At 46.9% G+C, this 27,849-nt stretch overlaps 1 protein-coding gene across 3 annotated transcripts; it reads right to left on the minus strand.

Moving 5' to 3' along the window:
* Positions 1-335: 335 nt before the first annotated feature.
* rassf5 (Ras association domain family member 5) lies at positions 336-26,807 on the minus strand. 3 transcript variants are annotated; one of them, XM_030092509.1, is made up of 6 exons: positions 25,982-26,807; positions 14,300-14,430; positions 4,899-5,012; positions 3,911-4,220; positions 3,714-3,829; positions 336-3,226 (listed from the first exon to the last, which is right to left on the minus strand). In XM_030092509.1, the coding sequence occupies exons 1-6, from the start codon at positions 26,721-26,723 to the stop codon at positions 3,068-3,070; spliced, it is 1,572 nt and encodes a 523-aa protein (XP_029948369.1). In that variant the 5' UTR covers positions 26,724-26,807; the 3' UTR covers positions 336-3,067. The 3 variants fall into 3 exon arrangements, with proteins under 3 accessions (XP_029948369.1, XP_029948371.1, XP_029948372.1); XM_030092511.1 differs by lacking the exon at positions 25,982-26,807 and adding an exon at positions 20,638-21,036; XM_030092512.1 differs by lacking the exons at positions 14,300-14,430; positions 25,982-26,807 and adding an exon at positions 9,671-10,778.
* Between the last annotated feature and the right edge of the window lie 1,042 nt (positions 26,808-27,849).

A 27,849-nucleotide genomic window follows, 5' to 3' on the forward strand; every position in this document is an offset into this window, starting at 1 on the left:
TTGACGACAAAAATCCAGCAAAACACAGAACAAGCATTGTGGAACGGCGACTGTCAGCACAAAAAAAACTAAATATGTGGATGTTTGAAGCATATGAGAAATGAAAACAAAACTGCAAAAAACATGCTTGTGCAGGAGCACATGCACAAGGTTTACCCTGCATGTGCAGAGAGGTCTTTCAATTTAAATGAGGTCTCGCCACCTGCTGGTGATTTGCAGGTAATACAAGGAGGATTATGATTCTGACTACTTTGAAATGCTGGAAAGTAAACACTAAAATCCCAATATTAGAGGTCTGCTCCCATTAATCAAAACAAGAAATGAAAACGTTTCAATCAGGTAATTGCCTTTTTTTTAATTTCATTTAGATATTCTGTACATTTCTACTCATATAGTTATACACACTTTTTTTTCAATAAAACAAAATAAATTGCAAAAAAAGAAAAATAAAGCATTAAGTCTCAACACCCTTGACATAATATCAGGTGGATGGCGTGAACCATAAAATAAATAACACACACACAAACTCGCGCAGACACACTCCCACAGAGCATGGTTTCTAAAGACATGAACGTTTAGGGGGTTTGGGACCCAGGAAAGAAACGTAACACATACAATACCACCCGAGAAGATTCGCACACATGCCAAAGCACCCATACATATACTCAGGCACCTGTGTGTTGAAAAACACACCTTACGCAGATACACAGGGGCACATGAAACAAAAGGCACTGCCAGCAGGAACAGCTTGGGCTTTGGGTGGTCGGGGGGGTAAAAACTGAACATGTGCTCATGGACCGGGCTCAGTTATCAGCGCTGCAGTGTAATATGGAGAAAAGATTGTGTGATTTACTTTCATTCTTCAGTTATATTCTTAAAACACCACCTTCATTTGATGTTCTTTATCTTTGCGATGGAGTTTCTTGGCTCTTCTTCCTATTACACTGACGTTAAATCTCCAGATAAGTGAGGCCCGATGAGGGAGCGCCGGTGACACGCACACACTCATTTAAAAACACTATTCACATTATCCTTACTGCCCTAAATGTTCACACAAATACACACGCGCGCACACACACACACACACACAGTCCAGTAGGAATGATACCAAAAAATATTCATATTCATAATAACAACAAAGTCAACCCTTGTTACTGTTTCTCCAGTGTCTACAGAGCACATCTGTATTGCAAACACATCATTGGTACATCATAGCCATTATCATGAATTTTATATATTTTTGTTTATTTTCTGGATGGAAGGTGAGGAGATGAAGGGGGGATAAAAAAAAATAATAAAAAGGAGAGAAAATTTAAATGCAGCCCTACTGTCGTGGGTTATTCAGTGACCTGCAGCTTAATGCGCAGCGGTTGTTCTAATTTTAATAACAAAGTCAGTATTCCCTTTAAAATCCTCTCAGCAGATCTGTCCCTGTAAGCTTTGGTGTTGGAGCGCCCCTGACATTCATGTTCAAGCCAGATACAGTCCCAGTGCGTGTGTCAGTGTGTGGACTGCTTCTTTTGGAAGCTTCATTTACAGGTGGAGTTCATCCAGGGTGGGCGAGATCAGGATTCAGGCAGAGGCTGAGGGAAAAGGACACCACAGTTATCGTGTGAGAAGACGTGTGGGTATTTCTGGAGGAGCGAGGGGGGGGGGGAGGTGATAACGGGGTGTGACTGATGACAAAGCATCGGACAGCATCTTCGTTTCTTCGAGTCTTTTCGCGTTTCAAATAAAGAACAGAAGCGCGTGCCAGAACAGGGTGGCGTGAGGTGAAAGTGGGGGGAAGGAATCTTTGCACCCTCAAGTTTTTGCTCGACACACGTGCTCCCTGAGAAAAAAATCAGATGGTTCAGAGTTTCTTTTGCCCCCCCCCCACCCCCACGTCTTCCTGCCTCAAGAGCCGAGGGGCAAACGCCGCCTCCTGCTTCGAACTCTCACTCGAGTGAAAAGCACCCAAACTCCAAGCCTGACCTTAAAAACACCCACCAAATTAATCCACCTCCGATGGCGCGCTGAGGCAGAAAGGAAATTCAACATTTCCTGTTTGAGAAAGCCCCACTTGAGAGTTGAGAGTGTTTGGATGAACTCAACAAGTTGAAACATGGCTGCCCAATAATCAACTGCAGATAAATTTAACAAAAATAAGTTGTTTTCAAACTAAGAGGAAAACACATGAGGGAATAAACTTTGGCAGGTCAAGTTCATCAATGCATTTCACCTCCACACATTGTGACTGGCTGCTGTTTTTAAAGCTGGTAAAGTCTGAGTATTTTCACCCTAACATTGACAAGGTGGGTTTTAACAGAGTGCATCAGAATGAGCTTCTATTTCATAATTTCACTGTCTTCATGCACATTTTTACCAAACAGAAGGCCAAACTTTCCCAGATACTCTTATATTCCAGCAGTGTAAAGATAATACATTTGGTGAAAGAAATCAACACTTCACTTTCCCCCCTTAAAAAAAAAACCCAAAACAAAACAAAAATCATAGGAGAAACACACAGTTGTGATTGTCCTTCCATCCTGATGAGATGCAGAAAAAAAACCAATCATGCCTTCTGTTTTCATCCTAGCTCTATGTGCAGGGAGATGAGCTGAGAGACTCATGCATAAGTAACACTTGCAGTAGAAGCAGCAGCAGTAGCAGAATAAGAGGGAATCTTTAAAAACACCACTGATTCAGATCAGTCCGGGGTGAGCAGTGCAGATCGTCCTGTGCATGTCCTTGGCACTGAAAACACAACTTGTCCAGAATCTGCACCCAGACCACACACACACACACACACACACACACACACACACACACACACACAAACACACCCTGCGGTCCTTCACTTTGCCTTCAGTTCCTGATCCTGTCTGCAGGGAGCAGATGTGTGGAGAGTGGTGGGTGGGCAGGAGGAGAGGGGGAGGAGGGGGGGGGGGGGATACTGAATGCGTCCTGAGAAACAATATGAATCTGTGTACATATGTTGAGCGCAGAGATGCGTTCGGCTTGAGGGGGGGAGTGGGGTTCCTTGGGTGGTCAGCGTTCAAAAGGCCAGTCCGTCCCTGGGTTAGAGTCATAAGGTAATAGGTGTGGGGTCGTGTTGTCGTAGGGCCTGCTGGAGTTTCTGTCGGTAAACAGCGTATTTCTGCTCCACCGCTCGAACGCGCTCCGCCTCCTCCTTCTCCAGGATTACCAGGAAGTTTTGAAGTTCCGGGACAGAGAAGGCATGCCACTGTGAGACGAGGAGAGGAAAGAACATGATCGTTATCACGTATTCGTGCAGATTCTTCCTGCTGATTACCTGATGTAGGTCAACGTCAGTCTAAACTGTATAAACTGAACCTTAATTAGTTCTAAAATACTTTGGAGAAAAAGTTTGCCTGCTAATTGAAATTACAGGCTTGAAATCATAGAAATGTGGTCGTGATTGTTTTAAAGCATCTTTTGCTGAAAAAATATGTAATCATCACAAATTTAGAGCGTCGCAAACAATACAAATGCAATTTATTATAAGTGAAGTGCAGGAAATTTTTGGGTAAGGGTACATGATGATGCACATTTCTCAGCTGCCCCTCTATGATTATCATCACTCCTGCTGCGCTTCAATCAACTCAACAGCCTCTACTTTACAAAAGGAGCTAATAAAGTATGCTAAATGTAAAAATGATTTATTTTTTTTTTTCTTTTAGAAATGAAATTGAGACTCCACTGTTTCTCACCTCGACCTCTCCCGTCTCATTTTCCTTCAGGACAAAACTGAGTTTCTCTGCGTCTGGACCTGCGATCAGCCTCAGCAGAAGAGGACGCTCACACAGAGGAAGCTTCTGGAACAAGTCTGCAAAAACGAAAGCACCTGTTTAGTTGTGTGTTTTAAAAAAGAAAAAGTGAGCCAGAGGACTGGTTGTGTCGGCCTCACCTTGTCCGTCACGGTGTGTCTGTCTGTACAGCGCGAATTTCCGGGGATTGTCCAGCACCATGAACTTCTTCAGCAAGCCCTGGATGACCTCCCTGGTGGTGGTCAGGGAGCTGATGTGGAGCTGCTTCACACAGTCACATGGTAGGTAAAAAGACGTTCTCTTCTCCGCCTGCCCGCAGTCCAGCTCCTCCTGCCCGCCCGCCTGCCGGGACACGGCGTCCGAGCCGGCCGCCTCCACGGTGGGGACGGTGACGGGTCTGCTGAGCCTGAGGTGGACTTTGATGAAACCTGTGTAAGCGCCATCTGAACCCTGGAACGAGAGAAGGCGGAGATAGTTTGGTGTCACAGTGGAACATTTACAGAAAAAAACAGAATGAATGACTGTTCCAAAAGTCAGAAAATCCAACTGCCAACATGTTTAATCAGTACAAAAAGTAACATCTAAAACATAAATAAAGTGAGTGCCGTACTCCTCATTACTTCCTGCTATCCTCGTGGGGTTGCCAGGCAACCGGGAGATTTCCCGGAGTCCATGCCAGGACAGATGTTTCTACAAATTATGCTGTTTCTGCTTTCTATTCAGTGAAGATTTGAGAAGTGTAATGACATGACACACTGCTAAATGTTCAATGAAAGAGAATAAAGCAGAAAAATAAAAGTCCCAAACATCAGTCGGGAGTTCTTCAAAACTTTTCCCTTTGTCAGTTGTTGCATAAATACAGTTTATTTATAAATGAAGTGAAACACAAAAGGATTTTATGACGTTACCCATTAATGATGTGCATCTTTAATAGTTACTTTAGATCACTTGGTGAAGGGAAATGTAGAAATATCAACTGTGGTGTGGCTATTCTTTTACAGCATAACAAATCAACTTTGCCTTTTTTTTTATTACTGCAGACATTTCTGTTAATTAAGGCTGGAAGCTCAGTTTCACATCAGTTTGACATCTGACATTCTAACGCAATGACTGGATTTAAAGACTCACCAGCTTCATGCCATTTTCAGACACTTGAGTGTTATACTCTTCTATCCTGGCCCGCACCTCTTCCTCCGACAGATCGGTCGTCCCTCCCTCCTCCTCCTCCTTTGTCTCATTCTGCTGCAAAGTGGGGAAAAAAAAAAGAAAGAAAGAAATTGGAAAGGATCAGCGTGGAGGTGTCAGTAGAGTGCTTCAATGTAACCAGCAGGTGGTGCCGATGCAACCCGTCCTGTGGGAATCTGAACTGCCAACTTGAAATGAGCTCAAGAGGAGGAATCCCACCAAAATCGGGAGAAACCCTCCAACTCAGCACCTTTGAAGTTGGCCAACTTTACGGTACAGTGGAGGTTGAAAACAGGCCAGCTCCAGCAGGTGGTCTCTCTTGATCTCATCTCCCCCCCTCTTCTACGCTAGTTCTCCCATTTTTTTGCCATGCTCACACACCCAAAAAAATCTGAGATGAAAGACTATCCCACTGCAGACGAGGACGACTGACACACAAACGCTAAACTGCTTCCTGCTCCTCTGTGGGGTTTTACAACACTGCAGCTCAACGTCGGGACGAGAAACGTTGTGAATGGAAGTAATAATAACACATCGGGCATCACGGCGCAAGAATATTGACAGCTCTGCCTCCTTCTCACTCTCTTACTCACTTCCCGTCTGCGAGTAGGACTGAACCTGAGAGGAAGAGGATGAGGAGGAAGAGGAGGAGGAGTTGGAGAGAGAGGGAGGGAGTGAGAGGAGCCAGTTAAGGGGTAAGGGAATGATGAGAGAGCGGCTGCTGAGCCAGCCTTAGCAACACAGAGTTTGACTGGGTTATTTATAGTACAGTGGGACGCATCCTCTCTATCTCACAATAGCTTTTTTTTTTTTTTTTTCCTCCTTCTACCGTTCGTTTGCATTTCTGGGGCAGGAGGAGAGACGTCGCATGTGAGAGAGAGAGAGAGAGAGGGAGAGAGAGAGAGAGAGAGAGAGAGAGAGAGAGAGAGAGAGAGAGAGAGAGAGAGAGAGAGAGAGAGAGAGAGAGAGAGAGAGAAGATGAGGCAGGAACTGTTTCTGGAGGGGAGTCCTGAGATTCTGTGAGAGGAAGTCACAACATCTTTCACTACAGATGAAGATTTGAATAGAGCATGCATTGTATATGTATGCATGTCTATATATGTACATGCTTAAAACACTACATGCACACGCACACGCACACGCACACACACAAACCATCTAGAATGAGCAAACTGAGGTAGTACTTGGATTACGTTAGTATTTCAGGCCTGTTTTCAGTGAGACTTGTCTGTGTGTGAATAGAAGTACTTGTGATTTTGTCTCATAGTTCATTCCCTCTGTTGCTACTTTTGTCTCAGACTCTCCTCAATGTCATGAAGTTGCTCCTGTTAAATTGAGGAAAAAAACATGTAGAAAATACAATCCTTTATAATTAAGACACACATCCTAAATCTATGTCAGTCAAGGAGTTTAATGGCCTCAAAACATCTATGAAATGGTCAACAAGATGGAAAACACTTAGCGAAACTCAGCTGGAGTCAAACGCGTTGTGCAATCTGGGGTTAGCACAAAGGCTTGAAAGGGCAGGGAGGAGGTGACCTGTATCCAGAAATCCTCCCAGTCCACTGCTACAAAAAAGTGAAAAGAACCTCGCAGGAATTCCTGTGTTTGTATGCAAGTTTCTAAATGTATCGGAGGCAGTGCCCTGCCCAGACTCCCTCCCTGCATACCAGCGAGAGTGATCAGAGGACAATAGAGCGGGACAATGGTGTGATTTTTGTCCCTGAGAACTGACCGAGTCGCAGAGGAGCGAACGACCGACTGGACACAGAAACAGAAACAGAAATGTGCAGTTTGCACGAAGGCCGTTCTGGGACTGCACATTAATAAACTATTTACAAAAACAAATAAAAACACTGATCATCTATTACCTTTTTGTATATCAAATAAAGCATGCAAGCTTGAAACATACTGACTATTTTGTTATCTATACTAGTGGACGGCCAGCAGAGGTCCAGGACTCACTGGGACTGGCGCCACAGATCAGGGAGTCTGAGACTTTGCTGTTTGAAGGTTTTTAAAAAATACCTCTGCACATTCATTTTGAAGGCTCCTGCTTTTTGCGACCATGGTCTAAACAGCTGAATTTTAAAAAGAGATTCTAATTTAACATGTTAGAAAGTGTTCCATAGCATCAAGTAAGAAAACACAAATGCACAAATAACTTCTCCTTCGATCAGAGGCAGCCTTCAATGAAGCCAAAAATGAGAATCTTCAGGCGATGTCGAGAACATGTTGGAGAGTGTCTTCATATTTTCTACTGTTCAGAAAGATGCAGCACAGCTTAAATGTGCAGCATCCTATAGTGTTATGTAACGGTGGCACGCGCATCTGTGCAGAAGCCACACACACACACACACACACACACACACACACACACACACACACACACACACACACACACACACACCCTCAAGCTGACACGAGTAAGTGTTGATGCTCTCAGTCTGATGAGGGAAGACAGGAGAGGTCGTATGGCTGCCTCAAATGTCACTTCAAAGTGGACTGGATCAAACCTTTTTAACTTTTAACCTTGCTAAATTTCATAAAGTGTGCATTTGTTCACATGCAACAAGCTTTGTTCAAGCTCTATCCGATAATACTCCCACTAGCAGCAGTAACGCACAATTACACACAGTATGCATTCACACAACACTGTGTGCTCGCACAGAGCCTTTACTGGGTCAAGTGACGAGGAGGAGACGCACGGCAGAGAACACACATGCTGATTCTATTTCACAGTCCACGGACTGCTGCGTGTGTGTGTGTGTGTTATCTCTGCCATCACTGTGGAAACTTGCACGGACACACCACTCACACACCTACACACACACCGAAGCACCATCATTGGCATAATCGTCCGCAGCACAAGTAAATGTCACCATTATGTTGACAAATGTGTATGTGTGTGTGTGTGTGGGGGGGGCATATTTCTGTTGTGTGTGTGATTTATGTGGCGATCGCAATTCGAGCAATGTATATCTATGCTTTGTGCATAAATGCTGGAGACGACTAATCAATCCACCTTCTGTGTTCCTTCTTAGAGCGAAGGGATGCTGGAGCCAATCGCAGCTGACCCTGTGTGAAGGCAAAAGTCCCAACTGTCCCTGAACGTCTCATGGAGGTAATGACAGGCAGAAACGTGAGGCGTGCCTGTGAAGCTGCATTTCATGAAGGATGAAAAAAACACACACACACACACACACACACACAAAGGGACACACATTCAAGCTGGCAGGCAAATCTGGAGCAAAAGGCTCAGCTGTGGAAATAATTCATAAAGAAAAGAGGATCTGAAGTCTTTTCTACTGCGATGACAAATGAGTTTTGTTATAATTTCTGTCTTCTGGGTTCGGGCACATCAGGAGTTGACACAGTGGCACACATCAAAATGCCTTATAACCAAAATATTGGATGACGGCTGCCACTTGGATCTTTGCATACCTCTTTTCCATATTCAAACACAGAGAACTTTGCTCTGCAAAGGACGAGCAAAACACCACTTTCCATACCAGAGAAGACAATTGCTGTCAAGTCTTATGGTAGACATACAGTTCTATACGCGCCAGCTAACAATGCTCCGGGATTATATTTCACACGTCGTCTTCTTTGGCCGCCAGTCGGCCTCTGTAAGCCAGCAGCTTCTGTGTGGGCCGGCCAGACATGCTAACCTTAATACCCTTCTGTGTCATGGCAGCAACCCTAACTCCACACACTGACAACACAGCTGGTCAATTATTCAGAGATTATACCCTCTCCAAGTCAGACACCAAAGGCAGTGCAGGACAAGCACGGCAAGAGGAGGACTGAGCACGTTTTACATGAATGCAACTGCGCTTGCAGGCTTCTTTGGCAATTTGCCTCATTTTTAATACTTATTTTTTTCTTGCTCTCATTTTGCTGTATAAAAATCAATCTACCGCCTGCTGTGCACTAAACCCAAAATGCAAGCAAACCCCACAGAGCGTAAAAAAACAGCGAGCAAGTGCCAGCGTACAGTGGAGCAAAGCATAATCTCAGGAAGCAAGAATTTTGCCAACAAAACCATGAGTTGCTATGGTAACTACAAAGTACCGTTAAGTAGTTTGCCCCCAGCCCACATGCACCAACACGTTGATTTGCTCTGGAGCAAAAGTATCAGCTCTGTTTCTAAGGAAACCTCTTCTACACGCAGTACAAAGATAGTCTGTTTGAAATGTGTAGGTTAGGATAATTAACACTGAATCTCTGGAAGAAAAAAAAAAAACAAAAAACAAAACATCAAACATATTATTTCTGTCAACTGGTCTTAGAAGTTGAAGATAAAAGTACCAAACAGCAGGTCTTCATCCCCAAACTGGGTTTTCAGGCTGTGCTGAATCTATACAAACCCTCCGTTTGATCAATGAGCTGCCCAGAGGCGCTGAGAGCGACGAGGAAGGCTGCAGATCAATGTTACACAATGGAGATGTATGACGGTAACCCCTTTCTACACTCTCACATATGTTCACACACACACACCCACACACACGCACACACACACACACATCTAGAGGCCTGGTTGAACAGGCACAAACACCACTTCCTCCCCCCGACTTCTGCATTTCAGCTGCACCTTTTTGCTAAGAACGTAATTTGTTCCCAGCCTCAACGAAGCACCAACCAGCACATCCACCCGAGACTCATCTGAAATCATAACTCCATACATGAAAGTGACCATTGCTGCGGTTTTATACCTTGGGTGCGTGCTTGGGTTTGCGGAAGAACGAGGTCTTGGCTGTGAAGAAGGTGAAGTCCTCGCTCTCATCGTCCAGGCTGCAGTACCCGCTGCTCATGCTGTTACTGCTGGTCATGGAGGGGGTCAGCACCGTACTGACGGTCATGGAGAGGTCTCGGGGCAGCCTCTGGCGCCGGGCCAGCACCAGAGCGACACGCCGACGACTTGAGGAAGTGCTGGATTGTCTTGAAAAACGCTGTGACGCTCAGCCACAGTCAGCGCTCACACACATCCAACTGTCCTTGAGTCATCCGGGAAAAGTCCTCCGCCGTCCTCCGCCGCCGCATCCAGAGAGTTCGGGTCCTCACTTCGCAGGGCGAGACAGGTGAACCCGGCTCAGGTTCGGCACTTCGGGCGCTACCGGAGAGGGGACCAGGAAACACGAGAGCGAGGACAGACGAGTCACTTCCTCCTGGTGCGTGCGCGAGAATGCTTTGACGCCGGTGTCACCAACACGCGCAGACCGCACCGCACACGCACCTGGCAGTTTTCAGCTCAATATCACGGGTTCATAAGTAGCTCACACACACATATATAGGCACACAGTGGTGTCAGGGAGTCGGCTTACAGGCTGGTTTCAAGTTAACCCGGCTCACCTGAGAGCACCTGTTATACCCGAAAACAAACACTCATCAGGGTAGAACCACATCCTGCTCTGGTCCTGCTCTGCGGCTTTGTTGAAAACCTGCTGCGAGCGAACGAAGACCGAATCCCGGTTGTAGAAGCTGCTCAATAAACGCCGGCGTTTATTCGTTCAAGCATCCATCCGTGCCTGGAGTCGAGGGTAAACAGCGACGAGGGATCTCCCGGCTGCAGCCAGAAGACATGGACGGATCCTGTTCGGGCTCCTCTTTCCGCTTCTCTCCGTGGCTCATAAATACTATGACCGATTCCTCCCACTCAGCCTCTTTTCCTTTACTCTCTCCCCTTTCCTCCCTTCCCTTCTCCTCCCCGCCTGCCTTCACTCCCTCACTCCCGTGCAACCTTGCTCAACCATCTGTGGTTGAGTGTGTTATCAGCCTGTGAGCACCCTCCCCCTTCTCCCTCCACTCTCTCTCTCTCTTCCTGCAAGCGGCTGCACCCTGCAGAGCACGGCCACTTCCTCTCTCAGAAGACGAGCGAGAGCGAGAGAGAGAGAGAGAGAGAGTAAACAGAAAAAAAAATGGAGATGAGCGAGATATGAAGCCTCACAGCTACTGTACTACACGCACAAAATCATCGGCGACAGGAAGCTGAAAAGAGGCTGGCAAGATGGCTGCTGCTGACATTCTGCAGCAGTTTTCAACGGTTGACTGGAAACCATCACACAGCTTTTATGGAAGGCCCAGTCAGTCATAACGAGGACCACAACGTCAGGCGCAAAAACCAAGCAAGATCTGTCAGTGACGTGAAGGTGCAGCTGCATACGTCGAGAAAAGGACATTGATGAATGACCGTCCTCAGCACGGAGATAACAGTGACCCCTAACCTCACACTGACCCCTCAATCTGCCCTCTGACTCCAGAAGCTGCCCCCTTCCTCATTAAAAGCAGCAAAAGCACCTGTCATCGGTGAAATTGATTGTGTTTTGTGCATCTGTTCACACATGCTGCTTCTGGCTGTGTGTTGTGGTTTCATAGAAACGCTCCGATGCCGTGTTGGTGAGCTGCAGCAGCAGCGGCGGCCGTCCGTCCAGCTTTCATCGGGTGCCTTCCTGTCAGGTTTGATCCGGCTGAAGACTGATCACCAGTGGCTCGGCTCCTCGCTTCCATCAGTGTAATCACTACGGGAGAATACAGCGAGCAGGGGGTAGGATGCTACACACACACACACACACGCACACCCTGCTGGCTTTAAGTCGATGGAAGTCGGTCAGTATGCGGAGCGTGTGTACGGCTGCAGTCCGTGCACTATGAGGCGAAAGGGGATCAATTTCTGCTGATGCACACACTCTGAGGATCGTAACAATACGGGGGAAAAAAATTCAACCACACAAACACACCATGCAGGCGCGCACACACACACAGAAATACAGCACAGAGAGCTGCAGCTATAAACCAGAGCGAGGGGACAAAAGGGACTGCAGGAAATAAACTGTCATGTCTTCTCAAGTCTGCGGCGGCGATGCCCTGCATGAACCAGACCCAGAGTGAGTACAGAGACAAGCTGAGTTCACAAACCTCCAACACAGATTTCATCATCTCCCACTTAATTCTAGCTTGGAGCTCATCATCTCCCACAACACAGCCTTTAACCTCAGAGAGTCCAGCGAGCAGCAGCGCAGTGATTAACACTCTCGCCTCATCGTGAGGAGGCAGCAGGGTGGAGAAGGTCGGGCGTCTCCATTTGGAGTTTGCATGTTCTCCCTCAGTGTGCATGGGCTTTCTAGGTTCTTCACACGATTCAAAAATAAGCATTTGAGGCTAATTGGTGAGTCTGTCTTGATGGAAATGGAAATTGAAGGGTGGAGCCAGAGATCAGCTGAGGCAAAGACAGAATGACTTCAACTCATAATCTCCCCTTCTCGTGTTTCTGTGGTTTTGGGATCTTGAAAGAATCAAACATGTCTTTGAAATGTGTGTCCGTACGTGTGTGTGTCCGTGCCCTCTAAAAGCGTAGTGCCTGGCACTCTACCAGGGTCTAATTTTGCATTATCTACCCCCGGGAGCAGACAGAAGCTGCCAACATTTAGTTGCAGGCTAGCGCGGTTGTCCAGTTCGAGGTGTGTATTTGTGTGCGGATGCACCACATTGCGTGGGCGACCGCGGCCGGGATGATGCCAAGAGCGGTACGCAGACTCACTCCCCGTACACAAGCCTGCGCTTACACAAAGAGTGAGTGAGGCAGACGACTATTTTCAGAATAAACTTTACATAATGGCTGTATCCTGTGGCGTGTACTGTACAAGATCATAGAACATGAATATAAGGTGAGAGAAATGAAACAAAATGTTTAATGAATTACCCATCAACTAAAACTGTGTATTTTTCAACTATTTAAACCAGAAAAAGCTTGATTTTTAGATTTGTCAGGGCCGCAGGCCATGTGGGACCCTCTGGTAACCGGTTGACCACGTCTGATAAAACAAATAGTTTTCCACAAAGATACAAAACGTGAGATCAGAGTTCCTAGGGATCTACTGATTGCAGATGTAGTTGTAAATTCAGCTATATCTTGTGGATTTTGTATGGTTTGACACTGAACAGAGGCTGCTGGCTGTGGAGCTGGAAGGCAGGAGGAGCCGTGGAGACGGAGGATGGGGGAGAGAGATGGGGGAAGACGACTCCTGGAGGAACCACCCAAGATGAAGAAGATTAACTCAGATTAGACTCATTTCCTTCAAGAAACATGGCTAAAAACTGTCCAGTACCAAACAAGTTGATCGCCGTCTCCCGGGAGGAGAGGTGCAGGGGAGCAGGACAAGCTTCGCTCATGGAGTAAATATGGACAGAGCTCTCTACTGGCTGCACTGGCCACTATCACTGAGGATTCTGCTGAGAGTTGCTTTTTTTCTTTTAGCTTTGTGCTTGTATTTCAGCTGCCTCAGCTCTTTCAGTTTATTCGGTTTTGTCATTAATTTATGTAGAGGTTTTAATAAGAGAATATGGAAATTTCAGATTAAACTACTGACTGTTAGAGGATTGCTGTAACATAACCATCGAGTAATTAGACTTCATATTTTGAATAATGTCTTTCCAGAAGAATGAATATCAAAATGTTAATAATCTAACATACATATAATATAATATACATCATTATATTATATTATATTATATTATATTATATTATATTATATTATATTATATTATATTATATTATATTATATTATATTGATTAATGTTGATGTATATCATGTTTAGATGGCTTATTATTGAGTGAGAGCATCCATTCATTCTCAATACAATCAACACCTGTGTTTGCATAAAGCATAACATTAAATTCCACTGCCTTATAAAATTAAAATATCTGTAACATAAATTCACAAAGTTCAGTTATTTTTGTGGTTTTCTGTGTAAAATTTCATCATATGCCTTTTGTGAGTTGGTAGTTTTTCATGTTAAACACATTTCATCAAAAGCTACAATAATAAAAATAAAGGCAATATGAATGAATACTTTTTGTATCTCTCGATGCCGGAGATACCAAAACAGGAGTGCGAGGGCAACCGGAGGAATCCAGGCAGCGGAGCAGGCAGATGCTGATGTGACGTAGCACTCTCTGTTCTGAGAACATTCTGTGAGCTAAAAAAGCAAATGAGCGCATAAATAAATTCATAAGTGGGCTGCCAAGGAGGGACGGCGTGCTGTGAAGGTGGAGGCCGGTTACGTAAAAGTGTAGGCAAAGAGCCGCTGCAGGATGGAGCCTGACATTACGGCGCCCTGACTCACGAACACCTCTGCGTCAAAAGTGTGCTTTTCCTCCGACCGCCTACATGTGGCTCAGATAGTACTCCGCTCACTCCTCTGGATGTGATGATATCCAACCTTAAGCTGTAATGTCAGCACCATGTGTTGATCATGCTGAATCTGCATTGTGTGACGCAGCATTAACAGGTGTGTGTGTGTTTGTTTGGTCGTGTGACGGACTGGCCACCCGTGATGAATGGTACCTTGTGTTGAGGAGCAGCAGGGAAGCAGTGACTTCTGGGAGACAGGGAGGGTTCTTTGGGCGCTCTGTCCCTCTGGTTGCAGTCGAGCTGGACCTCCCTCTCGCACTCCAGGTGACAGGTGTAGCTGCAGTCTGGAAGGAAACGAAAGCAGGCCAGTCAGATGCGAGAGCGAGCGGGCGGATCGATCCGGTCATGAATGAAGTCACACAGTGATCCCACTCAGCTGAGCGGCTTCCTGTAGTGAAGATTAGTCACCCAGAAGTGTGTCAGCAAGACAGAGAGAAGGAAACCCAGCTCTGATTTCATCCAAGTAAGGATGTGCAGAAGCATGTAGAGTTAGCTCCACCTAGTGGGCAAAGTCATACTTACAGCTGAGGATTCATTAACAAATAGAAAAAAAAGGAAAAGAACAAAAACAAAAACGAAATGTTTCTATGTAGTGAAGTATCTGCTGCACACACTCACGATCAAACAACATTTAGGATCTACTTATGCCATCAGATCTGTCATATTCAGACTTTTTCCATTTCATCGTACACACAAAGCTATTCTACTGCAGTTCATGAATGACACGCACAAGACAGCACAGAACAAATACATTGTGAAATGGACGTCTGCTGTATCTCATAGGAACAACACATGAAATGAAAAGATTTTTCGTTTTCAGGTCAAACCACCAGCACAGCGGCCTGACGTTCGGCTCTCATCCACCGCTCTGCTGGAACTGAATAAATTTGACCACTTCGCCTGAAACTTCCCCAAAATAGTCATCCATATCCCTTGTTCTTTAATTTGTAGTTGGTTTCACATATGTCAGCGTCTGTGATTTTATGCCTCGCAGACTTTGTTGTGGTCGGAGGCTTTCTTAGGGAGACACGAGGCCTCAGATCTTCATTTCTCCCTCCGCCGGCAACACAATCCACAGTAAAGAGAAGGGACCTCTTTAAAACTGGAGGAAAGTCTGAGTCAAAGGGAACTTCGTAAAATAAAACACACTGGGCTGCAAGCCATCGTCAAGACACTTTAAAAGCTGAAATTATTCCAGCAATGCTCATTTTAGAAACACCTGAGAAACAATAACAAGGTTTTCTGTCTTTGCTGTAACCAGCGGAGCAGATACGATGTGATCAGCCTCGATCTCTCTGTCTGCTGGTATTAACGTCTGCTAAGAGGGACCAACCTCTGCATCCCTCACACTCAGCATCAGCACTGTCACCATGGCAACAGGATCACTGATGACCATCGGCGAGAGAGAGAAACTCTGCTTGCATAAGATTCACTGGGTCACTGAGACACATCGGTTAGTCAAGATACTTTTAAACGGTTGACTGTAAACTTTACAAAAATAAGGCTTAACTGCTTTTTCTTACTTTGGAGAATAAAACGTTCTGAAAGGAATGAAGCCTTCAGGCTCCAGCTGGGTCAGGTGGGGCAGGTTGTGTTTACGAAATGCAAACAGAAGAGAATATCTGGCTGGAAGCAGCTTTGAGGTCAAATCGGAGAGGAAGGCGGCGAGGAGAATTTGTGTGTGTGTGTGTGTGTGTGTGTGTGTGTGTGTGTGTGTGTGTGTGTGTGTGTGTCTGTGTCTGTGTCTGTGTGTGACCGGCTGGCAGAGATAGGCTGAGAGGGAAAGGCTCCTGTGGCTCGCTGACAGCAGGGATGTGTCGAGGAAAGACAGGAGTTCAGATAAGGGATGCTCTCCTCATGGCAGCTTAGAGGTCGGAGCAGCGAGGAGGAAAGAAAGGACACACCACGGAAAGGAAAAGAGGAACTCCTTTCCTGCCCTGTTTTCCTTCATTCGCTCCCTCCGCCATGCTTCCAGCGGTAACTCTGCCTCTCTGGATGTTATTCCTCCAGGCAAAAAGATTTTTGTTGGTTTTGGAAAACATTCCAGCGATGACTCGCAGCGGGGTCCTGCCCAGTTTTACAGATAATAAACAGACAGGCTGGAAAGAGCATCTCTCACAAGTGGAAAGATTTCCCCGTCTACATGATATCCATAGATTTCAAAAAGTCATGGTTCACACAGGATCCTGATTATTCCCACACTGATAAGGTACACTGTCGCCTCCTCACATATCAACACCCAACCCACACACACACACACACACATAAAGTGACACTTCAGCATATTTTAATGAACGCTCGCTGTTTTGATATCTTCCAAAATCCTGTTTTTAACTGTATTCTTAATATAAAACTTGATCGATTGCACCTCCTTTAAGCAGTCTAAAGCTGCTTGACTCACACGATTTCGTGCCTCTTCTTGTACATACGAGCGCTTACGGGCGCCTCCTCCAGATGCAGCAAACTGCATGCATGAGTGCTAATGAGCAGGTGGAGGAACTGCAGCGGTTGATCCACTGACCCTCGAGGATTTCTGAAGGTCGGGCGGCCGTGCTGACGCAGCACCGTCACGCAGGAGAAAAATGAAGGAGGAGAGTAAAAGAGAAACAGAGAGAGGAGGGGGAAGTCAGCAAAAAAAAAAAAAAAAATCAAAGTGAAACCAGCGTTTCTTTTTTTGATGCGAAATTGTGCGGCTGAATGCAAATAGAGACGAATCCCCCTCAGGACAGAGACGGGGCTTCCCCATTTCTGTGCAGTGGAAAGTCCAGAGTTACACAGTCTCTGGATGGAGAAGTTCCTCCACTTTAAAGCCATTCAAACCCAATCCTCTGCTGGTGCTCCAGGTGATTTTTGTCCTTGGACTAAAAAGTCCCTCTTTATTCCTCAAATATGTTTGTTTTGTTTATTGAAACTGAACTGATTCTAGGAAATGACATTTCCTCAAAATATAAAATACTTCAGTGACACATTAAAGCTGAGCAGTTGTTCTCATCTGACTCATTATTTATGAGGATTTATGATCTGAGAACAAGGTAATCCAGCTGTCAGCCATGTAATCTGATTTGCCTTTTACTGTGGTGAACAGCAGAGCCGTGGTCCTTCAGATCCTCTCAGTTTTAACTTATAAACCAGAGTTATTCACAGGTGAGGAATTTATACACCTGATGACCGAAAGCCTTCCCACAATGCAGGTAGAGAAGTTGTGCTGTAAACACTCATTAGTATTTGCTCCCGCTCAGAGCCGGAGTGTCTGGAGTGTGTGTGTTGTTTCAACATGAGGAGAGGCCGTGGTGTTATGTGTCACCCTGGCAAGACACTCTCCTCCTCGTACTCCGGCGTCGTCTCCCATCATTCCGGTCTGACGGCTTTTTCCTCCCGCGCCGCCTTGTTGGAGATCCAGGACGACGATTAGGAGAGGAGGGGGGGTTGAACGGACAGTATGTAAAGATCTATATGTGGCGGCTGTGTTAACTTCCACTGCTGCAGCTGGGTCGATAGCATCCCATCCGGCGCGAGGAGACGGCGGTGAAAGGAGGAGCTTCGATTGCGGCGTGTTTAATGGAGACAATTTTGTCCTCAAAAGAGGAGGTTCAGATTGTCTCATATCAGGCTGCTTCAGGAGCATTGATTCGCGCTCATGTTACCCCTTTTTATCTTCCAAAATCTTTATTCTTTTGTGCTTTTTTTTCCCCCTCTCCACCTCCCGTCATTGTTAGAAGCTGAAAGAGCCAGAAAATTGTCCCATTTGAGTTCTGGCTCATGAAACCTGAGAAGTTTCTGTATGTAATCAAAAACTGAACTAAGACAGGGGCCGGGCAATAGGGGATGTGGGCGCTTGTTTTTTTTCTTCTTGTTCATCTGAGACGGGTGGGTGTGGGACAGACAGATTAGCAGTGTCTCTCAGGTCAAAAAGGATGTCTGTACGGGACCAGATAGAGCCGCAGACTGGAGACAGAGGGAGGGATGTATTTACCGCTCGTCTGGGTGAGGATAGAGCACACAGGGGTCGGAGGCTATATAACAGGAGCAGGGATATTAACACAGTTGCTAATGAACCTAAAGGGGGTTCTGCAGGTCTTACAGGGGATTTGGGAGCAGCTTTGGGGTCTTTAGCTAGTCTGATCCCATCATAGCTGATTTGGAGCAGTTATCATGTTCTCCTATTGAGCGGCTCTTACACACAAATAACCAATCCAAAGCACGAGCAAAGAAAGGAGAAACAGATCTAGGAACAATGTTGCATTTTGGTATCCAAAGCCTCTTTTGTTTCTTAATTTGCATAAATGTATTTCAATGTAAAACCTGTCATATGCTGACCTGGCAGACATGACCAAGCAAATCTCTTCTAATCCGGAAGCGGAATAAGGTCTGACCTCCTTCACCTTGACATCTGTGTTCATTTGTGCAAACATTCATTTCATATTTGGTTCTGACATTCTTACCCATCAGCCCGCAGCCTATCTTCTTCTCTTCCCCTCTACATACAGAGCTCCCATCTGTGTTGCTGCAGATGCTCTCTGAATTAACCAAACAAACAAGAGCGGAAGCAGGCTGTAATTTGTTTTTAAAAGCTTATTGGGTTCAGGAGGGAAGCAAATAAATGCAGCTGAATGCTTTAAGGGGGATTTTCTTCTTGTTTTTGTGGATATGCTGCCAATCATTTCAGAGAACTGTCACTGTATTCTGCAGCTGATCTACATCAGTCAACCACTGGGAGGTGAACTGAATACGAATGGATGAATGTCTTTACCCCTGTTAAAAAAAAAAAGAAAAAAAAAAAAGCTTTCCCAGCCTACAGCAGCCGCTTGATCAAAAACAGTTTAAAGAACTTCAAGCGGCGAGCCAATGACGGGGCCACGGCCAGCCGAGGCATGTGACCGATAGACTTGAGGGATCCGCTGCCAACAGCTCCAGGAGTGATCATGGCGACGTCCAGAGAAGTACACTGACTTCCAGTCTGACACATCTTTTTAATGTGCATAACGAAACCTTTTATGATCCACTTATGCTTTTAATAGTTCTGTCTTCAATAACTGAGTGACTTAGCGCCGTTTCTGTTTTCCATTATGTTGTAAATCAGAGTGCCTGCTAATAACGGCATTACTTCCTATGTTTAGTAAATGTCTTTTAACCTCCACGGCCACAGGCTTTCTCTTTTAGTCTCTAAGCCCGACCAGAGGAAACCTTGATGCGATCACAGGGATTACTTTCCAACACTTGAGGGCCTGTGACTTTCTTTACATGCTGGGTGGTACTCCTCGCTCCTCGCTCCTTCTCATGAACAAACTTCACTGTTTGCACCGAAAAAAACCCCAGTGAATTCATTAATACTGATCCAGTCCGCAAACACAGCAGCAACAGCTGAGAAATGAGTCAAAAGCAACACATCATCATTGTCTTTCAACCTGTAGCCAGTTAACAACTCTCTCCTAATACCCATAATCCCCTCCGAAACAAACTGAAGCCTGAGCTCTCTACATTACTATATTCCTAGCAGTTTATACCATCAAAGAAGAAGTCTGAGACAGATGGCTTCATTCATGATGATAAAACACTTTGGACTGAAAATAAATACAGTTTGAAGATACAGAGGAAGAGGAACCCGGCGATCGGTCTGCTCCAGATCACTCTTCAAAGGATTAATTGGGCTTCCTTACAGGGAACACCATCTAAAAATAGCCGACGTCTGGCTGCAGTGGCTTGTGCTGTGGATGCTGTTTTCGAAGCGTCTTGAGGCTGCAGCATGACGTCACTCAGGTGGAGCGACGGGCCGTCAATGAAGTGATGTTCGGTCGGGGTCTTATCGGGATCAAGCAGGAGGACGGACACCCTGAAACAGGCTGCAGCGGCGCCGTTTTAACTCGGCTGTCAGTCATCTGCAGCGAGTGAATCAATGATCCGGCAGCACGCAGCCACGCTTTGTGCTAATATTACATTATGCATTCATCACTACCATCCAAAAATCAAGACATTAGCAGACCTTCTATTTAGAGAAAACGGGGGGAAATCAATGGCCTGCAGCCTCCAGCAGGCTCACTCATCTCAAATGTCTGCTACAAATATAAAAGTCAATATGATAACTCGGTTACGCAGGAGTTTCTAGGCGGTTTGTTGCAGATGTGTGGGCTTTCTGTGTCAAACAGCGGAACGCTTTGATCTGACCCGTTTACTGGACCGTTCTGCTGTTTACAACCGACGGGCAGGCTGTGTGTAACGGTTCACACACGGTCTCACACACACGGACGCCATGGGCTCCCATACAAAAGAGGTGGATCAGCCGATAGCAGATACAAACAAAGAGTAACAGAGCTTGAGGGCATTGCGGTTCAAAGATAGACCAGTCGGCACAATACAGAGATATTTTGGCCTCCGGCCGGCTTTTGGAGACCACCTGGTTCAGCATGTCCACTCATCCTCTTTCCATCACCCCAAATTGATTGATTGCTTTGTTTCATCGTGCTGCAACTGCAGATTCCTGGTCATCTCCATACCTGAGGTGGGAAGCAGAGATCCATTGGAGGAGGACCGCCGGAGGATCCGCAGGCTGTCGCTCCAGGAGCGAGACTTGGGCAGCCTCTTCAGCAGCCGGCCCAGCCGCCGCGACACCTGCCCGAAGCAGGCGCTGCCGGCGTCCCCGTCCGAGTCGCCCCTCACCTCGTCCAGACACAGCGACACCTGACCCAGGAAGGTCCGGCCCACTCCCACGCGTTCAACTACCCCCGACCGGACCCCAACCCCTGATTCCTTCTTCACCGCCGCCGCCACCTCCTCCTCCTCTCTCCGCCCCGGGACGAGCGGTGCTATCTGTGCCATGGACGGAGCATGGTGGCACCACCCGGCGGGCACCGTGCTGTGGCCGCAACTGTCGCTGGCCCTCCGGTCCTGCTGCTGGCCGCCCCTGTCCCTCTGAGGACTCCCCCAGCGCCAGCCCCCCCAGTGCCCCCCTCTGCCATCCCAGCGCAGCCACTCTGCCACCGGTGCCACGCTCCGAATCAACAGCCCCCTCTCCGCACGCTCTGCCACCCCCTCCACCTGTCCTCCTCACAAACCCCTGGATGCTCTCGCCTCTGGACTGGCCTCACTCTCCTCCCGCACCCTTAAGCGGCTCGCCTGGCGCGGCGGCGTGCGGACATGAGCGCCGGATCTCTGTCGTACAACTTGTTCCCCTCTGGTCCCGCCGTGTCTCTCTTATCACTGCTCCCTCATCCTCTCTTCCTCTCTCCCCTCTTTCTCTCTCTCTCTCTCTCCCTCTCTCTGTCTCCACTGCAGCACCCACACACTCTGCAGTAACAAACATCCAGCTTAAAGAGACAGAGACCCCCAAATACATTCACTGTCCTCTTTTCCTCTCTCTCTCTCTCTCTCTCTCTCCAGCAACAGGAGTGTTTCACTTTTCTCCCTCAGAATTTGACTTTGACATCTTCCGACGACGGACGTCATACACACACACACACACACACACACACACACACACACACACACACACACACACACACACACACACACACACACACACACACACACACACACACACACACCACTGCAGAGTTGTCTCCACAGCTCTCTCCCCTGCCGTCTCTTTGACGTGGACGTCCACAGTCTGGATGGAGGGAAGTGAGTCAGCCATGCAGTCTGACCCCACAACAGTACACAAATCCGGTCAGCGTGAGAGACGCGCATCACCTCAACTTTCTCTGTGTGTTTGTTTGTGTGTGTGTGTGTGTGTGTGTGTGTGTGTGTGTGTGTGTGTGTGTGTGTGTGTGTGGGTCGAAGTGATGCGCAGTCCGCCGGTTATTAAAATGCAGTGTGAAGATGACACAGAGAGAACCACCGGGAGGTTCCTTCCTGTCCTACTTTTAGAACTAAAGACTTTGGAGGAAGATGCTGTACGCACGAGTTTCACTCAGAAGATTTAATCAAAGGCAAGATGATTTCACCGTAACGTCACCTTCTGCCTCACTCTGCTGTTTCTCCTGCATATTTTTTATATTAGACAAACTCTCCAAATCATCCTAAACTAGCCAATCAGCTCCAGAAAGTACTTTGCCATGTTCTCTTTGCCCTAAACCACTTCTTCCTCTGCAGTTCTCCTATCAGGACCCACCAAGGGCAACCTAAATATAGCCTGCTTGAAAATCCCCACTGTTCTGCCATACATACGGCGGAGCAGTGATGCCCAGTGAAGGAGAGCTCCAAACACCATGCAGGTCCTTCTGCAGAAAAAAAAAAAAAGAAAAAAACCTAAAACCTAATTTACATGCCCTATATTTCTCGTTTTATCAGGACAAGATCATAATAAGCTGCCTGACTGCTGAACGCTCGCCTTAAACCCTCTGATAACTGTGATGAATGAGGAATTATACAACATAATAAAAGTTTTGTGGGATTGTTTTAGGAAAATTAGATGTTCTTTTTTTCCAGTTTCCATTTGATTTAAATTTAATTCATATGAGCTCTGAAGGAATGTTTTGGTTGGAGTCTGGCTGAAGCTATAGGCATGGCAGGTCTGGCAGGGCTGCAGCAGTGGTATGCTGGAGGAACAAGAAGGTTATGACCCGTTTAATATTTTCTTCCTTTACTATTTGAAGGAGCTTTGAGAGGGACCGAGCGAAGCAGCTGAGAGGGCTCCAGACACAAGGCCCGCTCTGTGTGGACCGGGACGAGGAAAAGACGGAGTTTAGGGAAATAATCCCGTCCCTGGAGAGGCATCAGTAATGCCACGGGTTTAAAGAAGGGAAGGGAACGGTGGAGGTCTGAAACACATGTGTGGCCGAAACCTTGCTCACATCCACGGCTCCTGAATGCTGTTTCTCATTGGGAAATCTGGAGGGGCGCTGACCTCCCGGCCGTTCACCCTGTCATACAGAGCGCTGACATGAGGGCCAGAGACTAACAGGCTCGGACTGATCACAAACAAAGAGGGAACGCTGGCGTCAGGGTTAACTGAATTAGAGTGGATTGTGGGCAAAATGAGCAATCTGTATTTCATCGCAGTACCTGAGATAAACAAACCTTAGTTTACCTTAATAATAATGCTTTGAGTTATTTGCAGTAACTAATGAGGCAACTCCACTCCAAAACTGAATACGATGGATACTGTGTGCAATCCTTTGCAACACATTTTTAGGATTTATCAGCAGTGTGTGAAAACCTACTGGAGGGTGTTTATGCCGCACAGTGAACTGGTTCAGCATATGGCCGATGAATATAAAGACATTTCCGCATTTATAATGACGGCTCTCTTATTGTTTGGACAATAAATAATGATATTCCATGAAACGTAACAAATCCTTAATGACTGCGATCAGGCAGCATTTGAAACACAAATCTGCTTATGGACCCATTAACTGTTCATCTGCTGCTGAGGGGTTAAGTGCCACTCCGATGAAGTCTGAGAGGCAGCCGTTGGAGTATTATCTGTGTTACTGCAGCCACCACATCATGCTTTATGGGGATTGAAGTGAGGAGAGGGCCAAATCCAGTATATATGGGGGCCCCGGTTCCACAAACAGCACGGCTCCCTGAGCGCTTTAATTAAATATTAATCTGACATCTGACTCTGTCTGTCTGTAATCCCAACAGCTCCACTACTGAGATATAATCCTGCGCTGGAGACACCCAGTGCTGGGATTAAAGAGGCCTCTGTTCCCTCCCTCCTTCCTTCATTCCTTCGCCGATGAAAAACACGGAAAAATAGGAAATCAAATCATGAGGGTTAAACAGGACAGGGTTCAGATACAGTGCTTACAGATTTATGAATCTCCTGCATATTTGACTTCTCCGCTATTGCACAGAGTATTTTTTATCTTTATTTGGGCTTATATTTTTCTCAATTAGCTTTATTTCTGCATGTTTGACATCATCGGTCAGTAAATACGGAGGACAAACTGTGTAAAAGCTTCTGCCTTCACGGCTCATATAGAACACGCACATTACATGTTCATGTATGTGGAGAGAGGTTTCTGCACCACAAATCACACACATCAAACTCCCCAGGCTGGTCATAATGAGGGGGGAAAAAACAACCATCAGAACAGATAAAAGGTAACAATAAAGCAACAGAAGACGAGCTGCAGACTGGGAGCTGTGGCTCGATTGACAGATTTCACTGTAGGGCAAGACCACGATGGTTCCCAGGGGAGCCGCTGCATAGCTGTGTCTACAGCCTCCATATGCAACAAGCCGAGAGAGCGAGAGAGAGGGCGATAAATTAAAGAAGGGCTGAGGGAGCAGAGCAACCAGACAAAGGCGCAGAATGATGGTTGTTTATGGTTGCGAGGCCTCTGTCGTTCCCTCCCTGTCATTTGTTGGGTGTAGTTGAAACAGTGTGCGTATGTTTGTGTGCTGGTTCTATTTTGGCAGAGACATCTTTAAATTCCTTTATTGGTGATTCTGGGTGATCCCTACGGCTGCTGGCCACACTCACCTCTGATGGTTCTGCTTTTAAAAAGAGGGAAGGAGCAGAAAAACTGCTGCTGGCAGTGAAGTGCAGGGAGTCAGCCCCATCCACAGAGAGAAACTTGGTGAAGTTGTTGGACTGTAAAGACGCTGCTTGCTGCATGTGTGTGTGTGCTCCTCTGGGTTTGTGTGTGTGTGTGTGTGTGTGTGTGTGTGAATGGTGCTTCGGTAATCTCTCTTCTCGCTCCACTGAGCGCTTGCTGATAGCACACTAAATCAGACAGCTCTGCAGTGCTGGACAAAGTTGTGCTCTTTTCCTCCATCCCTCCCTCGCGCTGGCTCTCCTTCCTCCCTCTGAGCTCTTTGTCTCGCCTCATTCCTGTCACCCTGCTTACGCTGCTCCCTGCACTCCCTCCGACATTCCCGTCACTCTTTGCTTTTCTTCTTCCCCCCTTGGTTTTGGACGCCGCTTTTGGGAACCCGGTGTTTCATCTGTCCCTCTTTTCTTCAGTCGCTGTGTGTCTCACGGCGCTCTGCAGCCGCAGCCTCCCCGTGACAGAGCACTGCTGACACCATGCCAAGTCAGCAGCCGCATCCACACACCAAACACACACTTTCCCACTGCATGCAACACACACTCCAGCTTCAGGTGGACTGTTATTCTCGATGAGAATGTGTCATTCAGCCAGACTCTCAGGTCAAATCAGACTCTCTGCGTCTGAGAACTGAGCCGGTGGGATAAGATCATGAGAGTGTAAACAGAGTGCCAAGTATGTGACCGAGACGTAAATCCAGTTATCCATCCTGCCTCTGTGTGAGCAGGGTCACGGAGTAAGGCGAAGACTCGGTCAAACCAGAAGGATAAATATTAAAAACCCATCAAGAAGTATTTTTTTTTCTCACTGAAAGCATTCTTACACCCTATAAATTTTAAAATGTGGACTTATTTACTCACTACACATCACAGTTTGTTCCTATTAACTGCAGCTCTGCAGACATTCCCTTTGAGATTCCGGATTTTGCTAATGCTCTGCTGTCATTTCTGCTATCTCTCCTCTCTTTGAACCCAGCTTGCAGTTCACAGAGTGGGAACACTGGGAGGCAAAGCTGGGAGGACGAGATAATGGGCTTTCCATGGAGGGATTTGGGCTGGCTATGAGCTGGGAAGTTGCTTTTAGACGTGTCATCATCACTATCACAAAAAAAGACTGGTGCTTCTAGCTCTGGCACAAGGAGACAGAAGATGCACATGATTTTGCACCAAGAGAGGTGTGTCCCTTACAAAACATATCAACCCGCCCGCTTGTACATCATGATGGAAAAAAGACGCACAAAGCAGTCAAACTGTATTAAAGTGAATGTTTCTGATAAATCTGAGAGGAATCATGTTGAAAAACTAAAAAACTCAATTCTCACAGATTTTTTTGAAGCACTTACTCTGACACTTGAGTGCCTGCGCGGTGACCTGCCGTCTGCATGCGTCGCACCAGTCCTGCGTAACGGGCTTCCTGAGGAAGCGGTGGCCCTCGCCGGTCTCGGTCCTCACCCGGGGGTCCATCCCCCGGGGGAAGATGGTCCAGGCCTCCCTGCGGTGCGGCTCTGCCCGGGCCAGCTTCACCACCCCGCTCCTGCCCTGCGTGAGTCGCTCCAGCGGCAGCCCGCCGCCCGCCTCCTGCGCCGACACGGACGCGGAGATGCCCCGCTGCGCGCCGTCGCCCCGCCGGGAGTCGCGTCTCCGGTGCGGCGCGTCCCGGTGCGCTCTGCGATGTCCGTTCACGGCAGACGTCCCGCTCGGCATGACATTGGCGGCGACCGGCCCAATGAGCGAGTTCCCCCTCCGGCCGGCCGCGTGACGGTCTGAGTCGCCGCCGCCGCCGTCGCAGTCATCGGCGGTGATCCGTGCCCGTGTGGCCGCGGTGCCCGCGTCGCCCTCCTCCGGGCTACGTGGCGCCCCGCATCCCTCACCGGGCATCCCTCCTCCTCCTCCTCCTCCTCCGGGAGCCACGGCGTGGCCCCCCGGCTCGGAGCTCCTCCTGAACGTCACCTTGTCCCAGGACGCCCTCCTGGGCAGCGGGATCTTCTTCCTGGCTCCGGACAGTTTGAGCAGCAGCAGCTGCGGCGGCTCCGCGTCCAGCCGGTGCGGACCCGGGTGCTGCCCCACCACGCTCACCGACGCCATGACTCCGTTCCTCTGTCGCGCTCGTGTGTGTGTGTGTGTGTGAAGTGTGTGTTGTTGGAGTGTGTTGTCGCTCCGTGCTCTGAATGTAAACTCAGGTCTCCCCCCGACAGGCGTGTAGTAGTGACGCGAGACGCCCGACAGATTAGAGAAAAAAAACACTCCACAGCGCGCGCTCCCTGCGCCGTGCCGGGAGCGCGCGTTAATCCCATCTTCTCACTGTTTGTTTAGATTCAGATTGCTTCACGAGTAATTCAATCAGTAAATCCATCAAGATAAACTTGAAAAAACAAACCGAAACATAAAACTTCCTGAACGAAGCAGAGCAGATTAATGAAAGCACTTGGATTTCTAAAAGTTGTCTGAAGAAACACAAATTTACAAAAAAAAAAAAAAAACAAAAAACAAAAAAAAAACACAAAATCTGATCAGAGGTCTGTGGGAGTTACCAGAAACTACTTTATCAATGATGAGTCTATGCAGAACAGAGATTATTACAATATGTATCTCCCACAAGCGAGATTTTCCTGTCAATGATGTAGTCTTGATTTAAACAAGCAGTGACCTTTCACCTTTTGTGTTTTTAAAAAGTGTGATAATACTGATGTGAAGCACTTTAAGGCAATTTCTGTGATTGTACTGCACAGATTATGGACCCATTATTGGTCAAAGATCTGTATATTCCCATGCACATTCTACCCATCAACCAAAAGTACCAGACATCACAGCTCTGATCTCCACCATTGGTTGTAGCTTCAGTCACTCTTCACCACTCACAGAATACACTCATGTATTAAGTATTAATCAATTATTGTATGCAGTGTATTTATTTATTTAAAAAAAATCATGATTAACTTAAAAAAATTAAAACTTCATTGCTGAGAAAAGGTATTCTAACCTTCAGGCTTCAGCCCACACCTTAAAAAACACCTAGCTTCAATGTTATTGACTGTTTTTCTGGAGATCTGAAACAGACCCACCACTGTTCACATAACCAAATCAATAATATAGCATTAACTATATTTCAAAATAACTACCGTAAGCAAGTGTGGCATGATGGGCCTTCAGTTTGAATCTTGCTCTGATGCAGAACAGGAGTAAAGTCTCACTGATGTAACAATGTCACATG

The sequence above is a fragment of the Salarias fasciatus genome, chromosome 5 (assembly GCF_902148845.1).
Source record: "Salarias fasciatus chromosome 5, fSalaFa1.1, whole genome shotgun sequence".
Classification (NCBI taxonomy): Eukaryota; Metazoa; Chordata; class Actinopteri; order Blenniiformes; family Blenniidae; genus Salarias; species Salarias fasciatus.